The sequence below is a fragment of the Aptenodytes patagonicus genome, chromosome W (genome assembly GCF_965638725.1).
Source record: "Aptenodytes patagonicus chromosome W, bAptPat1.pri.cur, whole genome shotgun sequence".
Classification (NCBI taxonomy): Eukaryota; Metazoa; Chordata; class Aves; order Sphenisciformes; family Spheniscidae; genus Aptenodytes; species Aptenodytes patagonicus.
Window position 1 is genome coordinate 39,933,425 of NC_134981.1, and position 26,283 is coordinate 39,959,707.

The 26,283-nt window shown below is 43.6% G+C and overlaps 1 protein-coding gene and 1 long non-coding RNA gene across 2 annotated transcripts in view; one reads left to right on the top strand and one right to left on the bottom strand.

The window, feature by feature from the left end:
- Positions 1 to 3,453: 3,453 nt before the first annotated feature.
- LOC143172118 (alpha/beta hydrolase domain-containing protein 17B-like) overlaps positions 3,454 to 26,283 on the bottom strand; it is a 30,309-nt gene continuing 7,479 nt past the window's right edge. Inside the window, exons 2-4 of the mRNA XM_076361378.1 lie at positions 25,623 to 26,097; positions 4,799 to 4,978; positions 3,454 to 3,887 (exon numbers count right to left, since the gene is read on the bottom strand). Of these exons, the coding sequence (XP_076217493.1) occupies positions 3,668 to 3,887; positions 4,799 to 4,978; positions 25,623 to 26,089 (867 nt within the window). The 5' untranslated portion in view covers positions 26,090 to 26,097 and the 3' untranslated portion in view covers positions 3,454 to 3,667. The remainder of the gene's footprint in view (positions 3,888 to 4,798; positions 4,979 to 25,622; positions 26,098 to 26,283) is intronic.
- LOC143172119 (uncharacterized) overlaps positions 18,309 to 26,283 on the top strand; it is a 56,354-nt gene continuing 48,379 nt past the window's right edge. The window contains exon 1 of the long non-coding RNA XR_012997296.1: positions 18,309 to 18,404. This is a non-coding gene — a long non-coding RNA (uncharacterized LOC143172119). The remainder of the gene's footprint in view (positions 18,405 to 26,283) is intronic.

The following is a 26,283-nucleotide window of genomic DNA, read 5'->3' on the forward strand; positions in this document are numbered from 1 at the left end:
ATACTCAATTTTCATGTTAACTTTTTCAAGAATAAAAAGAGTCAGACTTTGTTATCTGAACTATTTAAGTGAAAGAGAAGCAGCCTGTCACATGTTACATAATAGTAGTCATAAGTGCAACATTCCCATCTTTGAGAAGGTTTAGGATATCTTTCAAGCATTTCTCTTTTTAGGATAGCATGCCTATGCTCCATTTAGCTTTTCAATCTTCCTTTTGTAGTAGGATACCAATGTGAGCTCTGATGATACTGTCTGTGGTATAAATTTTGGTATTAGAGTCAGTCCCAGCAATAGCACATCAAGCACTGATGGTCTCAGGATTAAGATAGCCAGATGCGGGCTTTTTCTATAGTAGTCTTTTTGTTGTCTTTCTGTTGCTGAAAGATGAAGCATCCATAGTAAGGAGCACTAAATAACGATAATTTTTGTAATTCAACAGTCTCCTCTGCTTTTGAGTTGGTGTACAATGATGGTGCACAAATATTCCTACTGCCAACCATTTAAAGAAGGATTTCCATACCATACTTATTCAGGATGCCTCTTCCTCCTCTGCTTCTCAAACAATTTTTTTCCTCATTTTTGTATTTTTGGCTGATCAAGACAAATACTCACTAACAATGCCTATTGTACACTGAGGAAAATTTATATCTGCAGCATCTGTAATATTCTATAACAGGAGGCAATGACTACATCACTGCACAATGGCATTTAATTAAAAAAGCTCAAAAGTAAAGGCATGCATTTTTTTTTCACTAAAAAAAAATTGAAAAGGAAAGCAGGTTTGAAATCAGTCAGTAACAGTAGCTAATTGACCATGCACTAGATCACTTGGCCACTGCAGGCAGACAGTAAACAGAAGGGAGATGATTGCTGTGACTTTTTTGTTTGCTTGTTTTTAAATCTGTAGCTGGGAGTATGAGACAGCACAGGACCAAAACATGACCCAAAAGACCACACCTTTAGAAAGTCACCTCATGTTTTACATAAATTAAGTTGTTTTTAAAGCTGATTTGCCAGCTTTCCAAAACTGGAAAGACAGTTTAGTGTCAAATATTTGGCTATTAAAGAAAAAAGGAATAAGTCTACATGGTTCACAAAATGCTCTTTTCTCTGAAATCAGACATTGTCTTATTAATGAATGCTGAATCAACTCTTATTTATCATGAGACAATTGTATTTATAACATAAACCAAGAGCCCATTGTCGATTTCACCAAAATGATGGTTTAAGGACAAGTCAATCACCATGTGAAATGTTTTCCTTCTAGTTGAAATAGCTTGGAGTTGCTTTATGTCAATAAAAGATTTGTTGCCATAATATGATACAAAATACAAGGCTATGCATAAAAGCTATTTCAATTCCTTCAGTAAACAAGTTATCTAAAAAAATCTAGGTGTAGAATACGAATCAGAACAAACTGGTAATAATTAACCATTCATAAGTGGTCCCTAAGAGAACAGAATCTTTACTCACTAGTGTAATCCAGCACAGCTGCATCTACTGAAGGCACAACACTATTAGGCATTTTTTGTTCTGCCTCAACAAAACACAGAAACAAGAGCAGCAAAATGGCTATGCCACCTTTTTTGTCATTTCAATTACAGGGTGCCATAGCATTCCCCAGCATACAATTCAGAAATCAGATAGTTCTAGTGATGACACTTGATCATTTGCCTGCAATTTGCAATACTACCAGCTGATCTATATCACTTTTCATCGCAGTTCCACACTCTTTATTTGTGAATTTCTGAAGAGGGTTCTGGAAACAGATCTAATTCATTAAAAAGGCTCAGGATTTCCATATAAATCAGAGTGGCTGAAAGGTAGTAAGGAACCAAAATCAAATTGTATATAAGGTATGATGTAATAAAGTTGAGTTACATATCCATTGAAGTGTGTTTCCAATTGCAAAATCTTGGATTAAGATGAAAATTACGAGTCTAATTATTGTACCTCAATACTAGTCTGAAGTTTAGAACATATTGGTCTGTACTTGATCAAAAAAGCAAACAAAAAAGCCAGTTGTTCGAGAACAATCTTAAATTCCTTTATATTCAAATAACAAACCAGGAAGCACAAGACAAGAAGTCACTGATTATTTCAATGAAAGATAAACTTGAATTCATTACAGAAGAATGTTTATAATGCAACTCTGCAACAGAAAACCTGCAGAAAGAAGTACGAATTGAGACACGGAGATAGGAGGGTAATCAGAGCAATAGATGCCAATATAGAGTGCCAATAACTAATAACAGTTCGTTACTGCATTAGCTCTTTGATTTCCTAGAGTAAGTGAGGAGTTGCTTATTATTTTGATTTACAATTAACAGTTGCTATTTCTTTTCAGAAAAAAAGAAAGAACAGCAAGTGTGTGGAATTTTGTTTACTGTTAATCAACAGATCTGAACCAAAGTCTTCACAATACTTGATAATACATTTAATTATACAATACTCTCAAACAATCACAGAAATAAGCAGAACAATTAAGCTGCATAAGGCCTTAAAATTACAAGCACAGCATGCACCGTCGGAATATTACTTTGTTTACAAATTAGGCTACTTTTAATTAAGTTTATCTTTCATAGTTTTATTCAAGCAAAATGCATTCAAGGGAAAGGCATCTTACAAAGTTTATTTTACTATGAGTTAATAGAAAAATGTCAACATTATCTTCTTGTCCCCTCCCTGCACTGTCCTGGAGTGAGTGGTGAAATTTTCATGCAATACTCAAGAAACAAGCTCTTACACTAAACAGCCAAAAGTAAGCCTGAACAGACATCTGCAAACTTGCAAATTGTTTATTGTGAAGTTGGATAAACTTCTAGGTTCTTTCTATTGAAATACTGCATCTCTACAATGCTTAAAACTATGTTGCCCACAAAGTTTTTCTAAGTTCTAAAAGGCTTACTGATTTCAAAGAAGTACTTAGTGGCCTTAGTAGCAATCATGTAAATGATATTTATGTTATACAAATGATAACTTGTGACATTATTTTGGCAAGACCAGGATCACTGAGAAGATGATTGGGTAAATTTGACCCTTATCTTTCAGGTTAAAAAAACCCAACCAAAACCCAAAACAACTAATGCAAAACTAAGCACAAGAGACATGAAAAATATGGAAAAAGAAATCTATTTTGAGCCCCTCCCTCTATAACAGGGCATAGGTCATTTCCAGTGACTGTCTATTCTCATTATTTTGCTCAAATTTAATGGCTATTGCATTTTTACAGGACAACTGTTTAAAAGCCTGTTTTTTTACTTTACACCTGTGCAAGAGTAAGTCACAGTACATTTTGAGATATTTAAAAAATATTTATAAATTTTTTTTTGATATGCTAAAGCATTTGGCAACACTTTTACAGCATTACATTTTATATAATTAATATTTCATACAGTATTCCTTGTGATTTTTTTTGTACATCTAAAAAGAAAAAAACCCCTCAAAGTAATATGAACTGCCAAGCTTTACTGCATGATCATGTCATTCCAGTTTATAATACTGGCATTAAAACCTTCATTAATTATGTTGACAAATCATTACCTGTACATTTAATGAAGGAAACCAACATTATTTCAAAACACAACCTGCAGATTTTATGTTATGTATTTATCAAGGTGTGCAATTCTGCAGTGAAATGAAAAAGCATGTAAATATACAAAGAAAATTACAAGTTCACCAGTTCCTGTGACACAAACTGTTTTAATCTTTCAAGGTACTGTCCATAGAGTTCCACATCATTATGGCCTGCTCCTTCTACCCACAGTGGTTCTACAGGTCTCTGGCAACGCTCAAATAATGCTAGGCCATGTGAAAAGTCAATTACTTCATCTTCAGTCCCATGGATGATTAACACAGGAGATGTTATTTTAGAGATTTTGTCAATGCTGTAAGAAAAAGATTATATCCATGAACACAGTCAGCTTTATTAAACCTTCTTGAAGGACCAGAGAGTCTTAATTTAATTTTTTGTAATGGTTAAAAGTACAATGCATAATTAAAAGTACAATGTATAATTAAATTTTAAAATTGTTTAAATCATTAGATATTTAGATATTATCAACACCCTGGAAGCCATTAGAGTAGCATATGCAAAACTACACAGAAAGGAAAAACACTAGTGGAAACTACTAGGATTGCATAACAGAACAATCAATCTTAAAATGGTATTCATTACCATGTTCACTTTAAAAATCAAAGTCATTGGACTGATAAAAATACTGCTTCAGAGTTTTTCCTCAGTAGAAAAAAAGCCTGTCAGAACTGGAAGAATTTTGGCTCTTAACTTTTGATCCTCTATGGGAAACTCCTTGAAGATAGATATTTAAAACACAAGCAATTCTTCTAGCAAAGTGTACCAGTTTGTAATGGCCAACTAATGGCATAGTTCCGAAATACATGACAGGACTCTATTTACTTCAATTAAAGTCTAGTTATTTTTTCCAGTCTTTGCTACTTATAGAAATACATACAAAAGACTATTTATAGTCACCCAGAGTAACAATTCACTGCACGAGAACTACTTGTTAGTATTTAGGGGTTATGTATAGGAAAACTAATCACTTTAACATAGATACCCACTGAAATGATTCATGATATGAAAAACCTAAAAGATTTACAAAGTTTTGTAAACTCCCTCAAATGTTTCTAATTTTTTTCATTCACTCTGATTATTCTCCAATTATTGTTTTTAAACCGCCTAAAGAAATTTCAGAGTATTTGCCATATTACTTGTTTCCCTATTCTACAACTTTTGTAATAGAAAAAAACCACATGCACAAAAAATCCCACAACTCACTTCGGGAATGCATCAAAGCAGTAGGTCGTCTTCGTATCAGGAAAAGCTACTCGCATTCCTGAGGTCAGTGGAGAATGAAGAATTACAGCAGCACTTTCATACCTAGCAGCAAGATCCACAGATGGTACTGTTCCTATACTTTGGCCATATATAATAACATTTTCAGGGCGGATTCCGTACCTAGAAAATTAAAAACGTTAACAGAAATGTCATTTAAAATGAAACAAATCGGTTTCTACACAACTAGACAAAAAAGCCCCTCTGTAGATAAAAATTTCCTGAAGAGGATAAACTATGAAACAGGAGCTGGTAGAACAAGCAAATATGTTTTATAACATTTCTGACTTAAAATAAAAGGAAAATTATTTACTTTGCATTTGCAGTACTTTTTTTGCCTTATGCCCTGAATGATACTGAAATATGGGTTTATTTTTTAAAATATGGATTTGTGAATGCAGTTATAACTTGTATACTAGTTGTATACCTTTACTGATAACACTAGCGGACCTGCAACAGAAAACTGATTAGAGTCTTACTTACTATCTCTATGGTTATCAAGTGGAAAGTAGCCAAACATGCAAAAATTTGGTCAGCTTTATTATTCTGATATTTGGTAAAAGCTAAAAGCTGGTAACCCTGCTCAGCAATTTATGGGGACTTAAATGATCCCTATACAGACAGTAGCCAGAATATTATGGATTCTGTGTAATAGCTGTGATGCTTTTTTTTATCACAGTTGCTTTGACACATAGGCAGGAAGAGGAATATCTAACCTAACCCACAATTGAGACAGCCCAGTAAGCACTAGAAAATTCAAGTCAAAGCCCCTCATACTTAGATGAAACCACTCTCACTTTTTCTGTAATTAACTGAGGTAGACAATTGAGTTGTGAAACATTAAATTGACACCTATACAAGTCGGATCTAATATATTTTTCTGCACTAATGTGGACACAAAGAGGATCTGATTCCCAAGTAACACAGCAGTACTGAAAAAGCCTGTAAGCAGATAGTTATGCTGGCAAATGCAGTATTCACAGCAGAAATGAACTACTGATAAATCAATCTCTATTAGCAAAATACTTGTAGACACACTTCTACAGTCAGTACCTGTAGCACCTTTTTTTTATTTATTTGGGAATGGGAGTACCTTAAATATGAAGGAATACATAGCATCAGGATAAGTTTAATGTCTACCAAATGGCTATATTCCTAGAAGGACAGACAACAAACTGTTTTAAGCTTACAGGAAGGCTGCAACCTCTCTTACAATAGATGCATGCATCCTTTCTGGAAAAGCCAGGACAGCAGAATCAGATGAGAACACTCACATCCACAGAGGAGTTTTCAAATTGGTCCCTTTTGCACAGCTCCAGTAAAGCCAGGGAAACAGAGGTTAAAAAACCACTATTCAATATTTTATAACTATGGCTAAATAACTGTATAACACCTGGACAGTATAAGATTTTGTAGAATTTTACAAAACAGTAAAATTGTTAGTAAAGTCTAAAGGCCTTGAAATCAAGAATATTAGAAAAAAAGGATTTCATATGTATAAAAATACTGAAACATAAAATAAGCTAGAAAACACACCTCAGTGTGTTACATCACTGTGTAATAAAGTCAATTAAAAAAAGCTACAAAGATTTCAAGAACAACAAAATTACATTTAAGTTTTACTAAAATATAAAAAACATTACCAGAGCTCATTAGACACCTCCAAAAGCATTCTAAATAGAGGCTAAAAACAGTGTTCACAACTAACAAAGTAAAATAAATGAATATATATAAAAAAATAGAGGTCTGCTAGAGTGAAACAAAACCTATAGAAGTATCAACACAGTTATATTCATAGAATCCATCTATACCATGGCTATTTTCAATTACTATCAGTGTTTCCTATAAAGATTTGCTAGGATTATAATCAAATGAAGACTTCTTAAACACTAAGGCTCAATCATCAATCTACAGCTACAGGCAAAACTCCCACCTCACAACAGTCCTCAGAGCGTAAAAAACCAATTAAAACATGTCATCCTGATTAATAATGATTTTCTCAAAATTTCAACACACAAAAATACAGCAAATTAATGCTTTGAAGCTTAAAAAAAAAATCATAGAATCACAGAATGGTTGAGGTTGGAAGGAGACCTCTGGAGATCATCTGGTCCAACTCCCCTGCTCAAGCAGGGTCACCTAGAGCCAGTTGCCCAAGACCGTGTCCAGATGACTTCTGAATATCTCCAAGGAGGGAGACTCCACCACCTCCCTGGGCAAGCTGTGCCAGTGTTCAGTCACCCTCACAGGAAAAAAGTGTTTCCTGATGTTCAGAGGGAACATCCTGTGTTTCAGATTGTGCCCATTGCTTCTTGTCCTGTCACTGGACACCACTGAAAAGAGCCTGGCTCTGTCGTCTTTACACCCTCCCTTCAGGTATTTATATACGTTAATAAGATCCCCACTGAGCCTTCTCTTCTCCAGGCTAAACAGTCCCAGCTCTCTCAGCCTTTCCTCATAGGAGAGATGTTCCAGTCCCTTCATCATCTTTGTGGCCCTTTGCTGGACTCTCTGCAGTATGTCCATGTCTCTCTTGTACTGAGGAGCCCAGAACTGGACACAGGACTCCAGGTGTGGCCTCACTAGCACTGAATAAAGGGGAAGGATCACCTCCCTCCACCTGCTGGCAATGCTCCTCCTAAGGCAGCCCAGGATACCGTTAGCCGCCTTTGCCACGAGGGCACATTGCTCGCTCATCTTCAACTTGGTGTCCACCAGGAGCCCCAGGTCCTTTTCTGCCAAGCTGCTTTCCAGCTGGGCGACCTGCAGCATATACTGGTGCGTGGGATTGTTCCCCTCCAGCTGCAGGACCTTGCACTTCCCCTTGTTGAACAGCAGGAGGCTCCTGCCTGCCCATTTCTCCAGCCTGTCCAGGTCCCTCTGGATGGCAGCACAACCCTCTGGTGTATCAGCCACTCCTCCCAGTTGTGTGTCATCAGCAAACTTGCTGAGGGTACACTCTGCCCCACCACCCAGATCATTAATGAAGATGTTGAACACGACTGGACCCAGTACAGACTGCTGGGGTACACCACTAGTCACTGGCCTCCAACTAGACTTCATGCCACTGTGTCGTGGTTTAACCTCAGTCGGCAACTGAGCACCACACAGCCACTTGCTCACTCCCCCACCCCCACTGGTGGGATGGGGGAGAGAATTGGAAGAGCACAAGTGAGAAAAAACTCGTGGGTTGAGATAAAAACAGTTTAATAATTGAAATAAAATAATAATAACAATAATAATAATGTAGTAATAATGAGAATAATATACAAAGCAAGTGATGCACAGTGCAATTGCTCACCACCCGCCGACCGATGCCCAGCCAGTCCCTCAGCAGTGGCCCCCCTCCGCCAGCTTTCCCCAGTTTATGTACTGAGCATGACATTACATGGTATGGAATGTCCCTTTGGCCAGTTTGGGTCAGCTGTCCTGGCTGTGCCCCCTCCCAGCTTCTTGTGCATCCCCAGCCTTCTCAGTCGGTAGAGCATGGGAAGCTGAAAAGTCCTTGACTAGCATAAGCACTACTTAGCAACAACTAAAACATCAGTGTGTTGTCAACATTGTTCTCATCCTAAATCCAAAACACAGCACTGTACCAGCTACTAGGAAGGAAATTAACTCTATCCCTGCCGAAACCAGGACAATATCCACCCCTTATTCTATACCATCTATGTCACGCCCAAGTCCCACACCTTCCAATACGTTTCCATTAATCACCACCCCTTTTCCTGGTTTTTAATATATATATACACACACAGATATCATTCCCTTAGTCTATGGGCCATCCCTCTAAAATGTTCGGTGAGTTCATTTAGTCCATGACTCCAGGCTCCATCTGACGTAATAACCTTCCAGGGCAGGAAAGATGGAGATGGTATGTGGTGTTGGATTGTTTCATGTTGAAGTCAGTTCTGGTACCATCATCACTGTGCTTTGCTTGGTTTCATCAAAGTTCATTCTTCATTAATTTGGGTGATTCTTATTGTAATATCATTAGTATGGCATATAATATTATGAAGCAATTAACATCACATAATTCAGATCACTGGCTATTCTCACCCAAAATCAAATCCCCTTGAGGTACACATCGGACTTCCCCATCCTTCCGCAGTATCCACCAAGTGCACCCAGGTCCTTGAGCAAAAGCAATCCCACGGATGGGTTTGCCTTTGCCCGAGGCAGGAATAACCCAGACTGTCTTCCCCAGCATATTTTTTATGTGCACTACAGGGACTTTATTCCCTTCTACAGTACGTAAAAGTTCTGACTGGGCAGGGCCTGCTCGATTGGCAGATCCCCTCGTGTTGACTAACCAGGGGGCCTTTGCTAAATGCGTATCCCAATGTTTGAATGTCCCACCACCCATTGCTCTCAGTGTAGTCTTTAACAGTCCATTGTATCGTTCAATTTTCCCGGAGGCTGGTGCATGACAGGGGATGTGATATACCCACTCAATGCCGTGCTCTTTGGCCCAGGTGTCCATGAGGTTGTTTCGGAAATGAGTCCCGTTGTCTGACTCAATTCTTTCTGAGGTGCCATGTCGCCACAGGACTTGCTTTTCAAGGCCCAGGATAGTGTTCCGGGCAGTGGCATGGGGCACGGGATATGTTTCCAGCCATCCGGAGCTATAAATAATTCACCCTTATGTTGCCAGTCCAGATCCACCTGAGCCACTTCAATCTTAGCAGCCTGATCCACCTGCTGGTGGTTTTGATGTTCTTCAGGGGCCCGACTCTTGGGTACGTGAGCATCTACGTGACGGACTTTTACAACCAGGTTCTCCACCCGGGCAGCAATATCTTGCCACAATGCAGCAGCCCAGATGGGTTTGCCTCTGCGCTGCCAGTTGCTCCGCTTCCATTGCTGCAACCACCCCCACAGGGCATTTGCCACCATCCATGAGTCAGTACAGAGATAGAGCACTGGCCACTTTTCTCAATCAGCAATGTCTAAAGCCAGCTGGATGGCCTTTACTTCTGCAAATTGGCTCGATTCACCTTCTCCTTCAGCAGTTTCTGCAACTTGTTGCATAGGACTCCATACAGCAGCTTTCCACCTCCGATGCTTTCCCACAATACGACAGGACCCATCAGTGAACAGGGCATATTGCTTCTCATTTTCTGGTAGTTCATTATACATTGGGGCCTCCTCAGCATGCGTTACCTCCTCCTCTGGCAATATTCCACAATCTTTGCCCTCTGGCCAATCCATGATCACTTCCAGGATTCCTGGGTGACTGGGGTTTCCTATTTGAGCCCGTTGTGTGATTAGTGTGACCCACTTACTCCACGTAGCATCAGTTGCATGATGTGTACAGGGGACCCTCCCTCTGAACATCCAGCCTAGCACCGGCAGTCAGGGTGCCAGGAGGAGCTGTGCTTCAATGCCGATCACTTCCGAAGCAGCTCGAACCCCTTCATAGGCTGCTAATATCTCTTTTTCAGTTGGAGTATAGCGGGCCTCGGATCCTCTGTCTCCCCAACTCCAAAACCCTAGGGGTCGACCTCGAGTCTCCCCTGGTGCTTTCTGCCAGAGGCTCCAGGTAGGGCTGTTCTCCCCGGCTGCGGTATAGAGCACATTTTTTACGTCTTGCCCTGCCCGGACTGGCCCCAGGGCTACTGCATGAACTATCTCCTCTTTAATTTGTTCAAAGGCTTGTCGTTGCTCAGGGCCCCATTTGAAATCGTTCTTCTTTCGGGTCACTTGATAGAGAGGGTTTACGATCAGACTGTGTTTTGGAATATACATTCTCCAGAAACCCACGACGCCTAAGAAAGCTTGTGTTTCCTTTTTGCTAGTTGGTGGAGACATGGCTGTTATTTTGCTGATCACATCCATTGGGATCTGATGACGTCCATCTTGCCATTTTATTCCTAAAAACTGGATCTCCTGTGCAGGTCCCTTGACCTTACTTTGTTTTATGGCAAAACCGGCCTTCAGCAGGATTTGGACTATTTCCTTCCCTTTTTCAAAAACTTCTCCTGCTGTGTTGCCCCGCACGACGATGTCATCAATGTATTGCAGGTGTTCTGGAGCTCCACCCTGCTCCAGTGCAGTCTGGATCAGTCCATGGCAAATGGTGGGGCTGTGTTTCCAGCCCTGGGGCAGTCGGTTCCAGGTGTACTGGACGCCCCTCCAAGTGAAAGCAAACTGTGGCCTGCACTCTGCTGCCAAAGGGATTGAGAAAAACACATTAGCAATATCAATTGTGGCATACCACTTGGCTGCCTTTGATTCCAATTCGTATTGAAGTTCTAGCATGTCCGGCACAGCAGCACTCAGCAGTGGCGTGACTTCGTTCAGGCCATGATAGTCTACTGTCAGTCTCCACTGTCCATTAGACTTCCGCACTGGTCATATGGGACTGTTAAAGGGTGAGTGAGTCTTGCTGATCACTCCTTGGCTCTCCAGTCGACGAATCAGCTCATGAATGGGAATCAGGGAGTCTCGGTTGGTGCGATATTGCCGCCAGCGCACCGTGGTGGTAGCAATTGGCACCTGTTGGTCTTCGACCTTCAGCAACCCCACAACAGAGGGGTCCTCCGAGAGACCAGGCAAGGTGGACAGCTGTTTAATTTCTTCCGTCTCCAAGGCAGCCATACCAAAAGCCCACCGGTACCCTTTTGGGTCCTTGAAACACCCTCTCCTGAGGTAGTCTATGCCAAGGATGCACGGAGCCTCTGGGCCAGTCACAATGGGGTGCTTCTGCCACCCATTCCCAGTTAGACTTACTTCGGCTTCCAATACAGTTAGCTGTTGGGGTCCCCCCGTCACCCCAGAAATACAGATGGGTTCTGCCCCTATATAGCTTGATGGCATTAGGGTAAACTGTGCACCGGTGTCTACTAGAGCCTTATACTCCTGTGGGTCTGACGTGCCAGGCCACCGAATCCACACAGTCCAGTAAACCCGGTTGTCCCTTTCCTCCCCCTGGCTGGAGGCAGGGCCCCTGTAGTCCTCATCACAGTATTTGTTTCTCATTTATTGTAAATACGAGTCAGAAGTTTCTTCATTAAGATCAAAAGTAAGATCGGCCCTTCTACTCTCTCTGGGGAACTGCCTGCTGGAAACTGGAGCAGCGATTTTCCTGGAAGAACCTCTTTCTGTGATTGTTTTCCCTTGCAACCCACGTACCCGTGCCTCTAGGACTGAGGTAGGTTTCCCATCCCACTTCCTCATGGCCTCTCCATGGTCATGCAGGTAAAACCATATGTCCTGGTTTCAGCAGGGATAGATAGATAGTTGCCGACTGAGGTTAAACCACAACACCATAGGGTGCCCCGTGGTGTGTACCCTTTATATTCTCTCCCTTGAGCAAAAGAACACTGATTCCTAATAGCCGAGATACTGGTCCGTACAGGTGGGGAGTAGGACCTATCCTCTCTGAGTTGCTGGACCTCCTGGGACAGTTTCTCCACAGCCGAGACGAGGGAGGAAGAGAGACATTCTTCATATTGCCGGAGTTGACCAGTCAATTCATCCACCGTTTGTTCCTCTCCATCTTTCCAGGTCATCACTGCCAATGAATTGGCGTATGACGATGGTGAGCTCCTTATAAACTTCCGCCACATGGGTCGTGTGCACTTGACTTCATCTGGATCTTTGGATAGCTGTTCATTGCTCAGGTCACCATAAATCACCTCCAGCACAGCTAATTCCCTCAGGTACTGGATACCCTTCTCCATGGTGATCCACTTGCCTGGGCGACATATGACATCTTCCTTGAAGGGATACCTTTCCTTCACGCTTGACAGGAGTCGCCTCCAAAGGCTGAGGACTCGTGTCCCTTTTCCAATCGCTTTGTCAATGCCCCCTTCCCTAGAAAGGGATCCCAGCTGCTTGGCTTCTTTACCCTCTAATTCCAGGCTACTGGCCCCATTATCCCAGCATCGGAGCAGCCAGGTGACAATATGCTCGCCTGGACGACGGCTGAAATCTTTTCATATATCTCGCAGCTCACTCAAGGATAGAGATCAGGTGGTTACTGCCTCCTTTATGAATTCTTCCTCTTCTTCCTCGTCAAGCAGTTACCGGCCCTCCTCCTCCCGTTCTCGTGATGGCCCGTCTCCAGGGTCGTCTGCCTCATCCACTTCTTCCTCTGGCTCCCTTTTAGAAGAAGTTTCTTCCTCCCTTACTAAACGAGCCGACTTCCACTTCCAAGATTTCTTCTTGTGTATAGGGGCAACTGATACCGGCACAGGTTGGTTCTTTGGTTCAGCCGCAGGGCCTGTTGTCGGGGTCTGAGTGGCCACAGGGCCTGTCGCCGTGGTCAGAGTGGCCGCAGGGTGTGTCGTTTTATCGTCAGATCCAGAGACCTTCTCTTCCCTTTGAGGGTACTGAATGGTGTTGAACAGGGCTCGTAGGCATGGGCCAGGCCCCAGCACGTTGCAATGATCTGCATCTCTCTGGAGTTGCCAGGGTGACAGCATACTTTGTCCAAATATTCTACTAACTTTTCAGGATTCTGCACTTGCTCAGGGGTGAAGTTCCAAAACACTGGGGGTGCCCGTTGTCCTAGGTACTTGCCCATCTTGTCCCACACACCCTGCCACTCATAATTATTCAGCCTTGGGGCAGATCTCTGGATGATATTCTTAAATTGCTTATTAACCTTAGACAAAACCGAAACAATATTCCAAAGAAATACCAATAGAAGTATCTTAACTACCCAAGGATGTTCAAGATACTGAAAAGTTACTGTAATGAAGGAGGAAACATCACAGAAGAAGGTAGCGATGCTGCCATTCTGTATTTCCTCCATAGAAAAACTCTCAGAGGAAGAACTGTAATTGCTAGTTGTCTCCACGAAGTGGTATCCAAAGTACAGTAATGGCTTCAGTATGAAACTCAGATACCAACTTAAGCTCAAGGTCAGTGTTTTAAAAATAAACCTCACAAGCGAAACATCACCAATCACTGCAGACCACAGCAAACTGCAAAAACCAACACCAATCTTTAACATGTACAGCAAAAAACCGAGCACGATGCAGCTTAGACAAAACAATATCGGGAACAGAGGAACCAACATTGTGACCCACAATTGTTAACAGATATAAATTCCTTCATACGCTCTGGTTAATCTGTTATTATCTCAAACCCTTCGAGCCCCACGTTGGGCGCCAAAAAGGACTGTCATGGTTTAACCTCAGTCAGCAACTGAGCACCACACAGCCACTTGCTCACTCCCCCACCCCCACTGGTGGGATGGGGGAGAGAATTGGAAGAGCACAAGTGAGAAAAAACTCGTGGGTTGAGATAAAAACAGTTTAATAATTGAAATAAAATAATAATAACAATAATAATAAAGTAATAATAATGAGAATAATATACAAAGCAAGTGATGCACAGTGCAATTGCTCACCACCCGCCGACCAATGTCCAGCCAGTCCCTCAGCAGTGCCCCCCCTCCGCCAGCTTTCCCCAGTTTATGTACTGAGCATGACATCACATGGTATGGAATATCCCTTTGGCCAGTTTGGGTCAGCTGTCCTGGCTGCGCCCCCTCCCAGCTTCTTGTGCACCCCCAGCCTTCTCAGTCGGTAGAGCATGGGAAGCTGAAAAGTCCTTGACTAGTGTAAGTACTACCTAGCAACAACTAAAACATCGGTGTGTTATCAACTTTGTTCTCCTCCTAAATCTAAAACACAGCACTGTACCAGCTACTAGGAAGGAAATTAACTCTATCTCTGCTGAAACCAGGACACACTGATAACCACCCTCTGGGCCCGGCCGTTTTGCTATCCAGCCCATGCTTCAACAGCTTGTCTATGAGGATCTTAGGAGAGACAGTGTTAAATGCCTTCCTGAAGTCTAGGTACACAATATCCACTGCTGTGCCCTCATCTACCAAGCCATTCATTTCATCATAGAAGGTTATCAAGTTGGTCAAGCATGACTTCCCCTTGGTGAATCCATGCTGACTACTCCTGATGACTTCCTTGTCCTCCATATGGAAGCCATTGTGCAGCGGGAAAACTATGATATAACTGCCATCACGGAAACACGGTGGGACGACTCGTACAACTGGAGTGCTGCAATGGATGACTATAAACTCTTCAGAAGGGATAGGCAAGGAAGGAGAGGCAGTGGGGTAGCCCCGTATATTAGGGAGTGTTTGATTGTGCTGGAGCGTGTCCAGAGAAGGGCAACGAAGCTGGTGAAGGGTCTGGAGAACAAGTCTTATGAGGAGGGGCTGAGGGAACTGGGACTGTTTCGTCTGGAGAAGAGGAGGCTCAGGGGAGACCTTATCGCGCTCTACAACTACCTGAAAGGAGGTTGTAGCGAGGTGGGTGTCGGTCTCTTCTCCCAAGTAACTAGCGATAGGACGAGAGGAAATGGCCTCAAGTTGCGCCAGGGGAGGTTTAGATTGGACGTGAGGAAAAATTTCTTTACTGAAAGAGTGGTTAAACGTTGGAACAGGCTGCCCAGGGAAGTGGTTGAGTCACCATCCCTGGAAGTATTTAAAAGACGTGTAGATGAGGCGCTTAGGGACATGGTTTAGTGGGCATGGTGGTGTTGGGTTGACAGTTGGACTCGATGATCTTAGAGGTCTTTTCCAACCTTAATGATTCTATGATTCTACGATTGTCTAGAGCTTAATGATGGTGACGATAGGGTTAAGTGTTTATGGGTAAGAATCAGGGGAAAGGCCAACAAGGCACATATCATGGCAGGAGTCTGTTATAGACCACTCAACTAGGATGAAGAGGCAGGTGAAATATTCTATAAGCAGCTGGGAGAAGTCTCACGATCGCTAGCCCTTGTTCTCGTGGGGGACTTGAACTTACCAGATCTCTGCTGGAAATACAATACAGTGGAGAGGAAACAGTCTAGGAGGTTCCTGGAGTGTGTGGAAGATAACTTCCTGACACAGCTGGTGAGTGAGCCAACTAGGGAAGGCGCCCCGCTGGACCTGTTGTTTGCAAACAGAGAAGGACTTGTGGGTGATGTGGTGGTTGGAGACCGTCTTGGGCATAGCAATAACGAAATGATAGAGTTTTCGATTCTTGGAGAAGTAAGGAGGGGGTTTAGCAGAACTGCTACCTTGGACTTCCGGAGGGCAGACTTTGGCCTGTTTAGGAGACTGGTTGACAGAGTCCCTTGGGAGGCAGTCCTGAAGGGCAAAAGAGTCCAGGAAGGCTGGACATTCTTCAAGAAGGAAATCTTAAAGGTGCAGGAGCAGGCTGTCCCCATGTGTCGAAAGACGAGCCAGCGGGGAAGAAGACCGTCCTGGCTGAACAGAGAGCTTTGGCTGGAACTCAGGGGAAAAAGGAGAGTTCATGACCTTTGGAAGAAGGGGCAGGCAACTCAGGAGGACTACAAGGATGTCGTGAGGTTATGCAGGGAGAAAATTAGAAGGGCCAAAGCCCAACTAGAACTTAATATGGCTAGTGCAGTAAAAGACAATAAAAAATGTTTCTATAAATACATTAGCAACAAAAGGAGGGCTAAGGAGAATCTCCATCCTTTATTGGATGCAGGGGGAAGCATAGTGACAAAGGCTGAGGAAAAGGCTGAGGTACTTAATGCCTTCTTTGCCTCAGTCTTTAACAGGCAGACCAGTTATCCTCAGGGTACCCAGCCCCCTGAGCTGGAAGACAAGGATGAGGAGCAGAATGAAGTCCCCATAATCCAAGGGGAAATGGTTAGCGACCTGCTACGCCACTTAGACACACACAAGTCTATGGGGCCAGATGGGATCTACCCAAGGGTACTGAGGGAGCTGGCAGAAGTGCTCACCAAGCCACTTTCAACCCTTTATCAGCAGTCCTGGCTAACCAGGGAGGTCCCAGTTGCCCGGAGGTTAGCAAATGTGATGCCCATCTACAAGAAGGGCCGGAAGGAGGATCCGGGGAACTACAGGCCTGTCAGCTTGACCTCGGTGCCGGGGAAGATTATGGAGCAGATCATCTTGAGTGCTATCACGCGGCATGTACAGGACACCCAGGTGATCAGGCCCAGTCAGCATGGTTTCATGAAAGGCAGGTCCTGCTTGACCAACCTGATCTCCTTCTATGACCAGGTGACCCGCCTAGTGGATGAGGGAAAGGCTGTGGATGTGGTCTACCTGGACTTCAGTAAGGCCTTTGACACCGTCTCCCACAGCATTCTCCTAGAGAAGCTGGTGGCTCACGGCTTAGACAGGTGTACTCTGCGCTGGGTCAAAAACTGGCTGGACGGCCGGGCCCAGAGAGTTGTGGTGAATGGAGTTACATCCAGTTGGCGGCCGGTCACGAGCAGTGTTCCCCAGGGCTCAGTTTTGGGGCCGGTCTTGTTCAATATCTTTATCAATGATCTGGATGAGGGGATTGAGGGCACCCTCAGTAAGTTTGCAGACAACACCAAGTTGGGCAGGAGCGTTGATCTGCTCGAGGGTAGGAAGGCTCTGCAGAGGGACCTGGACAGGCTGGATCGATGGGCCGAGGCCAACTGTATGAGATTCAACAAGGCCAAGTGCCGGGTCCTGCACTTCGGCCACAACAACCCCATGCAACGCTACAGGCTTGGGGAAGAGTGGCTGGAAAGCTGCCTGGCGGAAAAGGACCTGGGGGTGTTGGTCGACAGCCGGCTGAATATGAGCCAGCAGTGTGCCCAGGCGGCCAAGAAGGCCAATGGCATCCTGGCCTGTATCAGAAATAGTGTGGCCAGCAGAAGTAGGGGAGTGATCGTGCCCCTGTACTCGGCACTGGTGAGGCCGCACCTCAAATACTGTGTTCAGTTTTGGGCCCCTCACTACAAGAAGGACACTGAGGTGCTGGAGCGTGTCCAGAGAAGGGCAACAAGGCTGGTGAAGGGTGCAGAGCACAAGTCTTATGAGGAGCAGCTGAGAGAACTGTGGTTGTTTAGCTTGGAGAAGAGGAGGCTGAGGGGAGACCTTATCGCACTCTACAACTACCTGAAAGGAGGTTGTAGCGAGGTGGGTGTCGGTCTCTTCTCCCAAGTAACTAGCGATAGGACGAGAGGAAATGGCCTCAAGTTGTGCCAGGGGAGGTTTCTATTGGATATTAGGAAAAATTTCTTCACCAAAAGGTTTGTCAAGCATTGGAACAGGCTGCATCACTTGTGCGTGCATCCCGTCAGGGCTCATGCACTTATGTATGTACAATTTGCTTAAGTATTGTCTAATCGGGTCGTCTTCCACCAAGGGTATGTCTTCCTGGCTCCAACCTTTCCCACTGGGCCTGGGATTCCTGAAGACCAGTCTTATTTGTAAAGACTGAGGCAAAGAAGGCATTTGGGTCTTTTCCATGTCCTGTGTAACCAGGTCTCCTGCTTCATTCAGCAGCAGGCCCACATGTTCCCTAGTCTTCCTTTTGTCACCTATGTACTTACAGAAGCCCTTCTGGTTGCCTTTGACATCCCTTCTCAGATTCAACTCCATGTGGGCTTTGGCTTTCCTAACTGCTTCTCTGCAGGCTCAGGCAGTGTCTCTGTATTCCTCCCAGGTTACCTGTCCCTGCTTCCACCCTTTGTATGGTTCACCATCTCATGGCCACTGCAGCCGAGGCTGCCTTCAGCCTTCACATCCTCAACGAACCCCTCCTTGTTGGTGAGTATGAGGTCCAGCAAAGCACCTCTCCTTGTTGGCTCTTTGTACTGGTTTTGGCTGGAATAGAATTAAATGTCTTCATAGTAGCTCATATGGTGCTATGTTTTGGATTTGCGATGAAAACAGTGTTGATAATACACTGATGTTTTAGTTATTGCTGAACAGTGCTTACGCAGTATCAAGGCCTTTTCTGCTTCTCACACTGCCCCACCAGCAAGTAGGCTGGGGGTGCACAAGAAGTTGGGAAAAGACACAGCTGGGACAGCTGACCCCAACTGACCAAAGGGATATTCCATACCATATGACGTCATGCTCAGCAATAAATTCCGGGGGAAAGATGGAGGAAGGGGGGATGTTTGGAGTTATGGTATCTGTATTCCCAAGTAACCATTCCATGTGATGAAGCCCTGCTTTCCTGGAAATGGCTGAACACCTGCCTGCCGATGGGAAGTAGTGAATTAATTCCTTGTTTTGCTTTGCTTATGCATGCAGCTTTTGCTTTACCTATTAAACTGTCTTTATCTGAACCCATGAGTTTTCACACTTTTACTATTCTGATTCTCTCCCCCATCCCACTGTGGGGGGAGTGAGTGAGCAGCTGTGTGGTGCTTAGCTGCCTACCAGGGTTAAACCACAACAGTCATTTTGGTGCCCAACATGAGTCTCAAAGGGTTTGAAATAACAGATTTTATTGCAGTGTGCTAGACTGAATTTATAGCTGTTATAGCTGTTTAGGTATTAATTTGCATGTTCTTGTACTTGCCATGGGGCTTCCTCGCCTCACTGTATATTAGAGTCTAGTGCTTGTTAGTGGCTGCTTTTTGCTGCTGTTTGCTGTACTGCTGCTGTTGCTGTACTGTGGCTGATGTTTGCTGTAATGCTTATCATCTTACTCTGCTGTGCCTGGGAACATTTTGATAACAGCAATGGCGATGCACCTGGGCTGGCAGATGGCCAGGGCATCCCTGTTGTTTCTGTGCTGCTGTACTGGACAGGCTGGAACTCCAGTGTGAACTCGAGTCAAAGGGACTATGATCTCTGGATAAGTCCATGCGGGAGCAGGTACACCTTGAAGCATCTGTGGCCATGGATAAGTCCAGGCCTCAGCAGGTATACCCCTGAAGAGACTGTGGCCCATGAATAAGTCCACGCTGGAGCAGGTACACCCCTAAGGGGCTCTGGTACATGGATAAGTCCACACTTATGGGGGAGTGAGTGAGCAGTTGTGTGGTGCTTAGCTGGATATCAGGGTTAAACCATGATACTTCTCTATCACTTGGGTCAGAAAGTTGTCATTGATGAACTCCAGGAACCTCCTGGATTGCTTATGCCCTACTGTGTTGTCCCTCCAGCAGATATCAAGGTGGTTGAAGTCCCCCGTGAGGGCCAGGGCCTGTGAAGGTGAGGCTGCTCCTAGCTGTCTGTAGAAGGATGGATCCACTTGTTCTTCCTGATCAGACAGCCTTTAGCAGACACCCACTACAATGTCACCCATATGGGTCTGCTCTTTAGTCCTCATCCATAAGCTCTCACGTTGCTCATCATCCATCCCTAGACAGAGTTCCATACATTCTAGCTGTTCTCTCACATAAAGGGCAACTCCACCTCCTCGTCTTCCCAGTCCATCTTTCCTAAAGAGCCTGTATCCTTCCATTGCAGCACTCTAGTTATGAGAGCCATCCCGCCACGTCTTCGTGATCTTAGCAAGATTGTAGTCTTGGCAACTGCACACAGAACTCTAATTCCTTGTGTTTATTCCCTATGCTGCGTGCATTAGCATATAGGCACTTCAGAGAGGCACCACGCACGCTGATTTCCCAGAACGTGTGTGTGAGGGGGGTATTCCCCATAATAGTGCCTTGTAGGCACTTCCTTGCTTACATGCAAACGCAGGAGATGATCCCACTTAAGCTCTGTTTTGTTGATTACGATTCTCTTTCATTCACATCCCCTCCAGCTCTTTACTTGTCAATCCTGTCCATCACTCCCACACAGAGCCGCTGATAACTCTCTGCCTCCCCCACAGTTCCTAGTTTAAAGCCTTTCTTACCAGGTCAGCCAACTTGCTGGCAAATTAAGAAGCATCAAATCAAAATGTATTGGGTCTGGCTGGGATGGAGTTAACTTCCCCCATAGCAGCCCTCATAGCCCCGTGCTTTGTATTTGTAGCTAGAACAGTGTCAATAACACACCAATGATTTGGCTACTGCTGAGTGGTGCTTACTGTGGTAGGTTGACCCTGGCTGGACACCAGGTGTCCACCAAGCCGCTCTATCGCTCCCCCTCCTCAGCTGGACAGGGGGAGAAAAATACGACAAAAGGCTCATGGGTCAAGATAAGGACAGGGAGAGATCACTCAGCAATTACCATCACAGACAAAACAGACTCAACTTGGGGAAATTGATTTATTACCAATCAAATCAGAGTAGGATAACGAGAAATAAAACCAAATCTTAAAACACCTACCCCCCACCCCTCCCTTCTTCCCAGGCTCAACTTCACTCCTGATTTCTCTACCTCCTCCTGCCGAGTAGCACAGGGGGACAAGGAATGGGGGTTAGGGTCAGCTCCTCATGCATTGTCTCTACCACTCCTTCCTCCTCCAGCTCGTGCGGCCTTTGCTTTTCTTGATTAAACTGCCTTTATCTCAACCCATGAGTTTTTCATCTTATTTTCTCCCCCTGAAGAGGGGGAGTGATAGAGTGGCTTGGTAGGCACCTGACAGCCAGTGCTTTCTGGCACCCAACATGGGGCATAAGGAATTTGAGATAAGAATAGTAGAGAAAGGCAACAGGCAAAACATGGGCTGAACATTGCTAGAGAGCAGAATAATTGTGGTGAAGGGACGAGGGGTGGAGCGCGTGTAAATTGTCCACCTTTGTCAGTGTTATGATGATGTTTTGATTTTAGTGTGGGGAATTCTTTTTGTTGATTGAAGTGAAGTTTGTAAAGATTGTGTGATTAACTTATTGCCTCAATGATGATATGGTAGCATCTCTGTGGTAACATATTTAAGAAAGGGTAAAAAACACTGCACAACAGCAGCTGGGAGAGATGAATGAGAATATTTGAGAGAAACAACTATGCAGACACCAAGGTCAGTGAAGGAGGGGGAGAAGGTGCTACAGGTGCCCGAGCAGAGATTCCCCTGCAGCCCATGGAGAAGACCATCATGAAGCAGGCTGTCCCCCTACAGCCCATGGAGGTTAACAGTGGAGCAGATATCCACCCTGCAGCCCATGGAGGACCCCACACCAGAGAATGCAGATGTGCCCTAAAGGAAGCTGCAGCCTGTGGAGAGCCCATGCTGGAGCAGGCTCCTGGCAGGACCCTGTGGTGGAGAGGAGCCCGTGCAGGAGCAGCTTTTCTGGCAAGAACTGTGGCCCCAGGGGGTAACCACACTAGAACAGTCCATTCCTGAAGGACTGCACCCCATGGAAAGGACCCATACTGGAGCAGTTTGTAAAGAACTGCATCCCATGGGAAGGACCCACGTTGGAAAAGTTCATGGAGGACTGCATCCCATGGGAGGGACCCCACACTTGAGCAGGGGAAGAGTGTGAGGAGGAAGGAGCGGCAGAGACGAAACGTTATGAACTGACCCCAACCCCCATTCCCCTGCACTGCTTGGGGGGGAGGAATTAGAAGTTTAGGAGGTAAAGTTGAGCTCGGGAAGAAGGGAGGGGGTGGGGGGGAATGTGTTTTTAGGTTTGTTCTTATTTCTCATTATTCTACTCTGTTTAATTAGCAATAAATTAAATTTAATCTACCCCAAGCCAGAGTCTGTTTTGCCTGTGACAGTAATTACCGAGTGATCTCCCTGTCCTTATCTCAACCACGAGCTTTTCATTGTATTTTCTCCTTTGGTCCTGTTGATGGAGAGGGAGTAATAGAACAGCTTAGTGAGCACCTGGCAGCCAACGAAGGTCAACCCACCACACAAGAGAAAAAAAGTGACATCAGTATTGGTCACTTAAACAGGGCCTCAGAATTACAAGACATCCTGAAGAAAGGAAGAGTGACAGTTAATATTTATGTCCATCCAGCAAACAATCCACAGATTTGTTTTTGCAGAACACTACATAATCAACACTTATGATGTCAATCATTGCAATACTGACAAAACAGGCTACGCTAGAAAAAAAGAATCAATATTGCAGCAAATGCTCAAAGGCTATATTTTGGTCCACATTTTAATCAAGTATTTAAACACAGCTGAGCACTGTGTTTCAGGGCTCAAGAGAATACCATGGACTGGTAACCGAACTATAGGAGCCAGTATACCCAGAGTCACATGCTAGATTTGTCCCCTCTCCATTCAATATTCACATACAAAGACAAGACCAGGTCTACCAGTTGGAAAGTTGCTGAAAGTAGCACAGGGAAAGCCAGTAGTACCAACCTCTTTTTAATTAATGAAAAAAATTAAAAATTGAGCAGAACAATCCCAGCTTTACACACCCTATTACATATTTCTAAAGAAGTTTTTGACACAAAAACAAACGCAGGCAATAGATGTGCTTGAGGTGAAGTCATTCCTGAATTGGAAAGGGAAAAGCAAATATACAGAGCATGTATTTAGAGTCGTTCCCCCCCCAAAGCTCTTCAGAAAAGGGCATATTCCAATGAAATGTATTAAGAGCATATTCAGATGTGATATTATTCTGATCAATAATCTTATTTGATTGGGGAAGATATACTATGGATTATTGAAATACAGAGGAGAATTCAACTTGCAATCTCATTTCCTTTAATGTTTTCAATCAGACATTATTTGGGGGGAATATGATAATTACTAATTATTTCATATAACAGAGCCTGTAAACTGATGTAAACAAGCAATTAAGCTTCATCATTGTCCTGGTTTCGGCTGGGATAGAGTTCATTTTCTTCCTAGTAGCTAGTATAGTACTGTGTTTTGGATTTAGTATGAGAATAATGTTGATAGCAACAACTAAAACATCAGTGTGTTAAGTAGTGCTTACACTAGTCAAGGACTTCTCAGCTTCCCATGCCCTGCCAGCAAGAAGCTGGGAGGGGGCACAGCCAGGACAGCTGACCCAAACTGGCCAAAGGGATATTCCATACCATGTGATGTCATGCTCAGTACATAAACTAGGGAAAGCTGGCAGGGGGGAGGCCACTGCTCAGGGACTGGCTGGGCATCGGTCAGCAGGTGGTGAGCAATTGCACTGTGCATCACTTGCTTTGTATATTCTTTTATTATTATTTTCCCTTCCTTTTCTGTCCTATTAAACTGTCTTTATCTCAACCCACAAATTTTACCTCCCCCTCCCCAATTCTCTCCCCCATCCCACTGGGGGTGGGGTGGGGGTGAGCAAACAGCTGTGTGGTGTTTAGCTGCCTGCCGGGTTAAACCACAACAATCATCTACTTTGCTTCTGTTTTGCTGATATGTATAAGCAATTGATTGTTTTCCACATTGACCAAAAACATAACATTGTTTGCAGCCAATGTTACTGGGTCTTTCATCAAGTAGCTATCTTCCAGATAACCTGTCAACTACAGACCACAGTCACCAATGCACCTGTTGTAGCTCTTTTGTTTATGGAGGAGATGTCTAGTTATATACCAACTTTCTACTATAATCAAGAGAAATGCCAAAACTAGCCTAACTACACAGAACAAGTGTTTTAGAATAACATCTGAGGCTGAATACCTGCCCCCTCTGGTTGTATGAGGTTTAATATATGATTAAAATATATGCTTTAAAAAGGAAGCATCAAGCCCTTGTTATAATGTAATAAAAATTCAAGACAATGTGTTTACTTAAAACCCAGAAAATGGAGAATCCCCTCTAAAGTAACAGAGAAATAGTTAAAGTTACATGGGACAAGTTCAAAATTCACTGTGACAACCAGGCCCCAAGATTTGCACAATCTCTACACACGCCCCTACACTAAGTCACAGCCCTGATAATATTAAACAGAATACTCAAGTTGTGATGATCCAACCATAATAAGCTGAACAATATTAAAATTCAGTTTTTCACAGCTTTTCTATTGCTAAATATGCAATATGATGGTAATTTTGTGAACATCTGTTCTTATGGTCACATAGTATTTTCAAAAATAATCTTTTTGTAGTTTGGGCATTTGTAAAACAAGAAGAATTTTTGTTTTTAAATGGAATAAGCCATGGTGAAAAAAATGCTCTCAAATTTAAGTAGTGGGTGTTCAGTACTATATTTATTTGGTGCTTGGGCTTCTTACGTTTATTGGAAAATGCCTCTACAGCCTTTTAACTTACCATTTAATCTCTCTAAAACTAGAGGCTGTAGCTGCTAGTCTGAATTCTGAAACAAAGGTGACCAGAACGCTACAACAAAATTTTGGTAGTCTTGCCAGGGTCCCCTTTCTACTACCCCTCCCTACAAAACATAGGCAATAGATGCATCTGAAGAACAGATTTGCCTTTTTCTCTCACCCACAAACTAGTGGCTCAGTTACTGGGCAATCAATTATTATAGGTTTTTCTTCTCTTCTGAGACTTCCAACTGAGGAGATCCCAAACGGTGATAAATAAGGATTATCTTCTAATCATTCAAGTAAGACTGAAATGGAATGAAATTTATTAGTGTATATTTCAATTTCTCTAGTACATCAGCACTATATAATAATTCTGCTAAATATTGACAATGCCTTCAGTATAAAACACCACCAACCAGCTTTGATATGAATCCATTAATCTAATCCTAAAATACAGTATTTCTATTTAAACTGCCAGTACAGATTAAGTACAACCATTTGGAAAGCATGCTGGAAAATTGTACTGGGTCTGGCTGAGATGGAGTTAACTTTCTTCACAGCAGCTTGTATGGTGCTGTGTTTTAGATTTAGGACTAAAGCAGTGCTGATAACACACCAATGTTTTAGCTATAGCTGAACAGTGCTCATGCAATGTCAAGGCCTTCTCAGTTTCTCACTCTTCTGCTGCCAACCCCCCCCGTCCAGTGAATAGATTGGGGAGGTGGAGCAAGAGGTTGAGAGGGGACAAAACCAGGACAGCTGGCCCAAATTGACCAAAAGGATAGTCCGTGGCATATGACATCACACTCAGCAATAAAACTGGAGGTTAATCTTTCCAAGGTAGCTGTTGCTTAGAGACTGGCTAGGCATCAGTCTGCCTCTGGGAAGTGGTGATTGCCTTTGCATCACTTGCGTTCCCCCCCCCTTCACTTATCCACAGATGTCTTACCTTGTTCTAAGAGCCACCCAAGCAGCATCAATGTCAGCATACAGATTCTTCTCTGTTGGCTTCCCAGAACTTGCACCATATCCAGAATAATCATATGAGAATATGTTGCAATTAATCCGTGAACCCAGTCCTATATAAAAGCTGCTCATCTGACCTAGGTCAACAGCATTTCCATGTGAGAAGAGCAAAGTATACTTGGCATTAAGCGAGCAACGCACAAACATACAGGCAATCCTGTTACCTTTACTTGTTCTAGTCATGAAACACTCGATGGCATCTTTTTCTCTAGAAGAATACTGCCAGTCTGCTCGCTCTGAGAGATGTAGAGTCCAGCAACTACCACTCTCATCGCAAATCAGTGTGTACGTAGGATCAGGAGGTAAGAATGCCAGTTTGGAAGCAATTTTCCCTGGGCATGGTGGACAACAGAACAGACAACACAGTTCACTAAAGGAAAGATTATTCATCTTCTAGTCTGAAATAGGAAGAGAGAATGGTATCAGTTTCTAGTTATAATCCCATATTAAAAAAGCCTCATGAAAAATACAAACTTCATCTCTCCAGTAAATAAGCAATTTCCATGGAAGCATTTAACAAAACATTTACATATATAATCAAATTTCTATAGAATAGTTTATTTGATATTAACTGCTTTAAAATG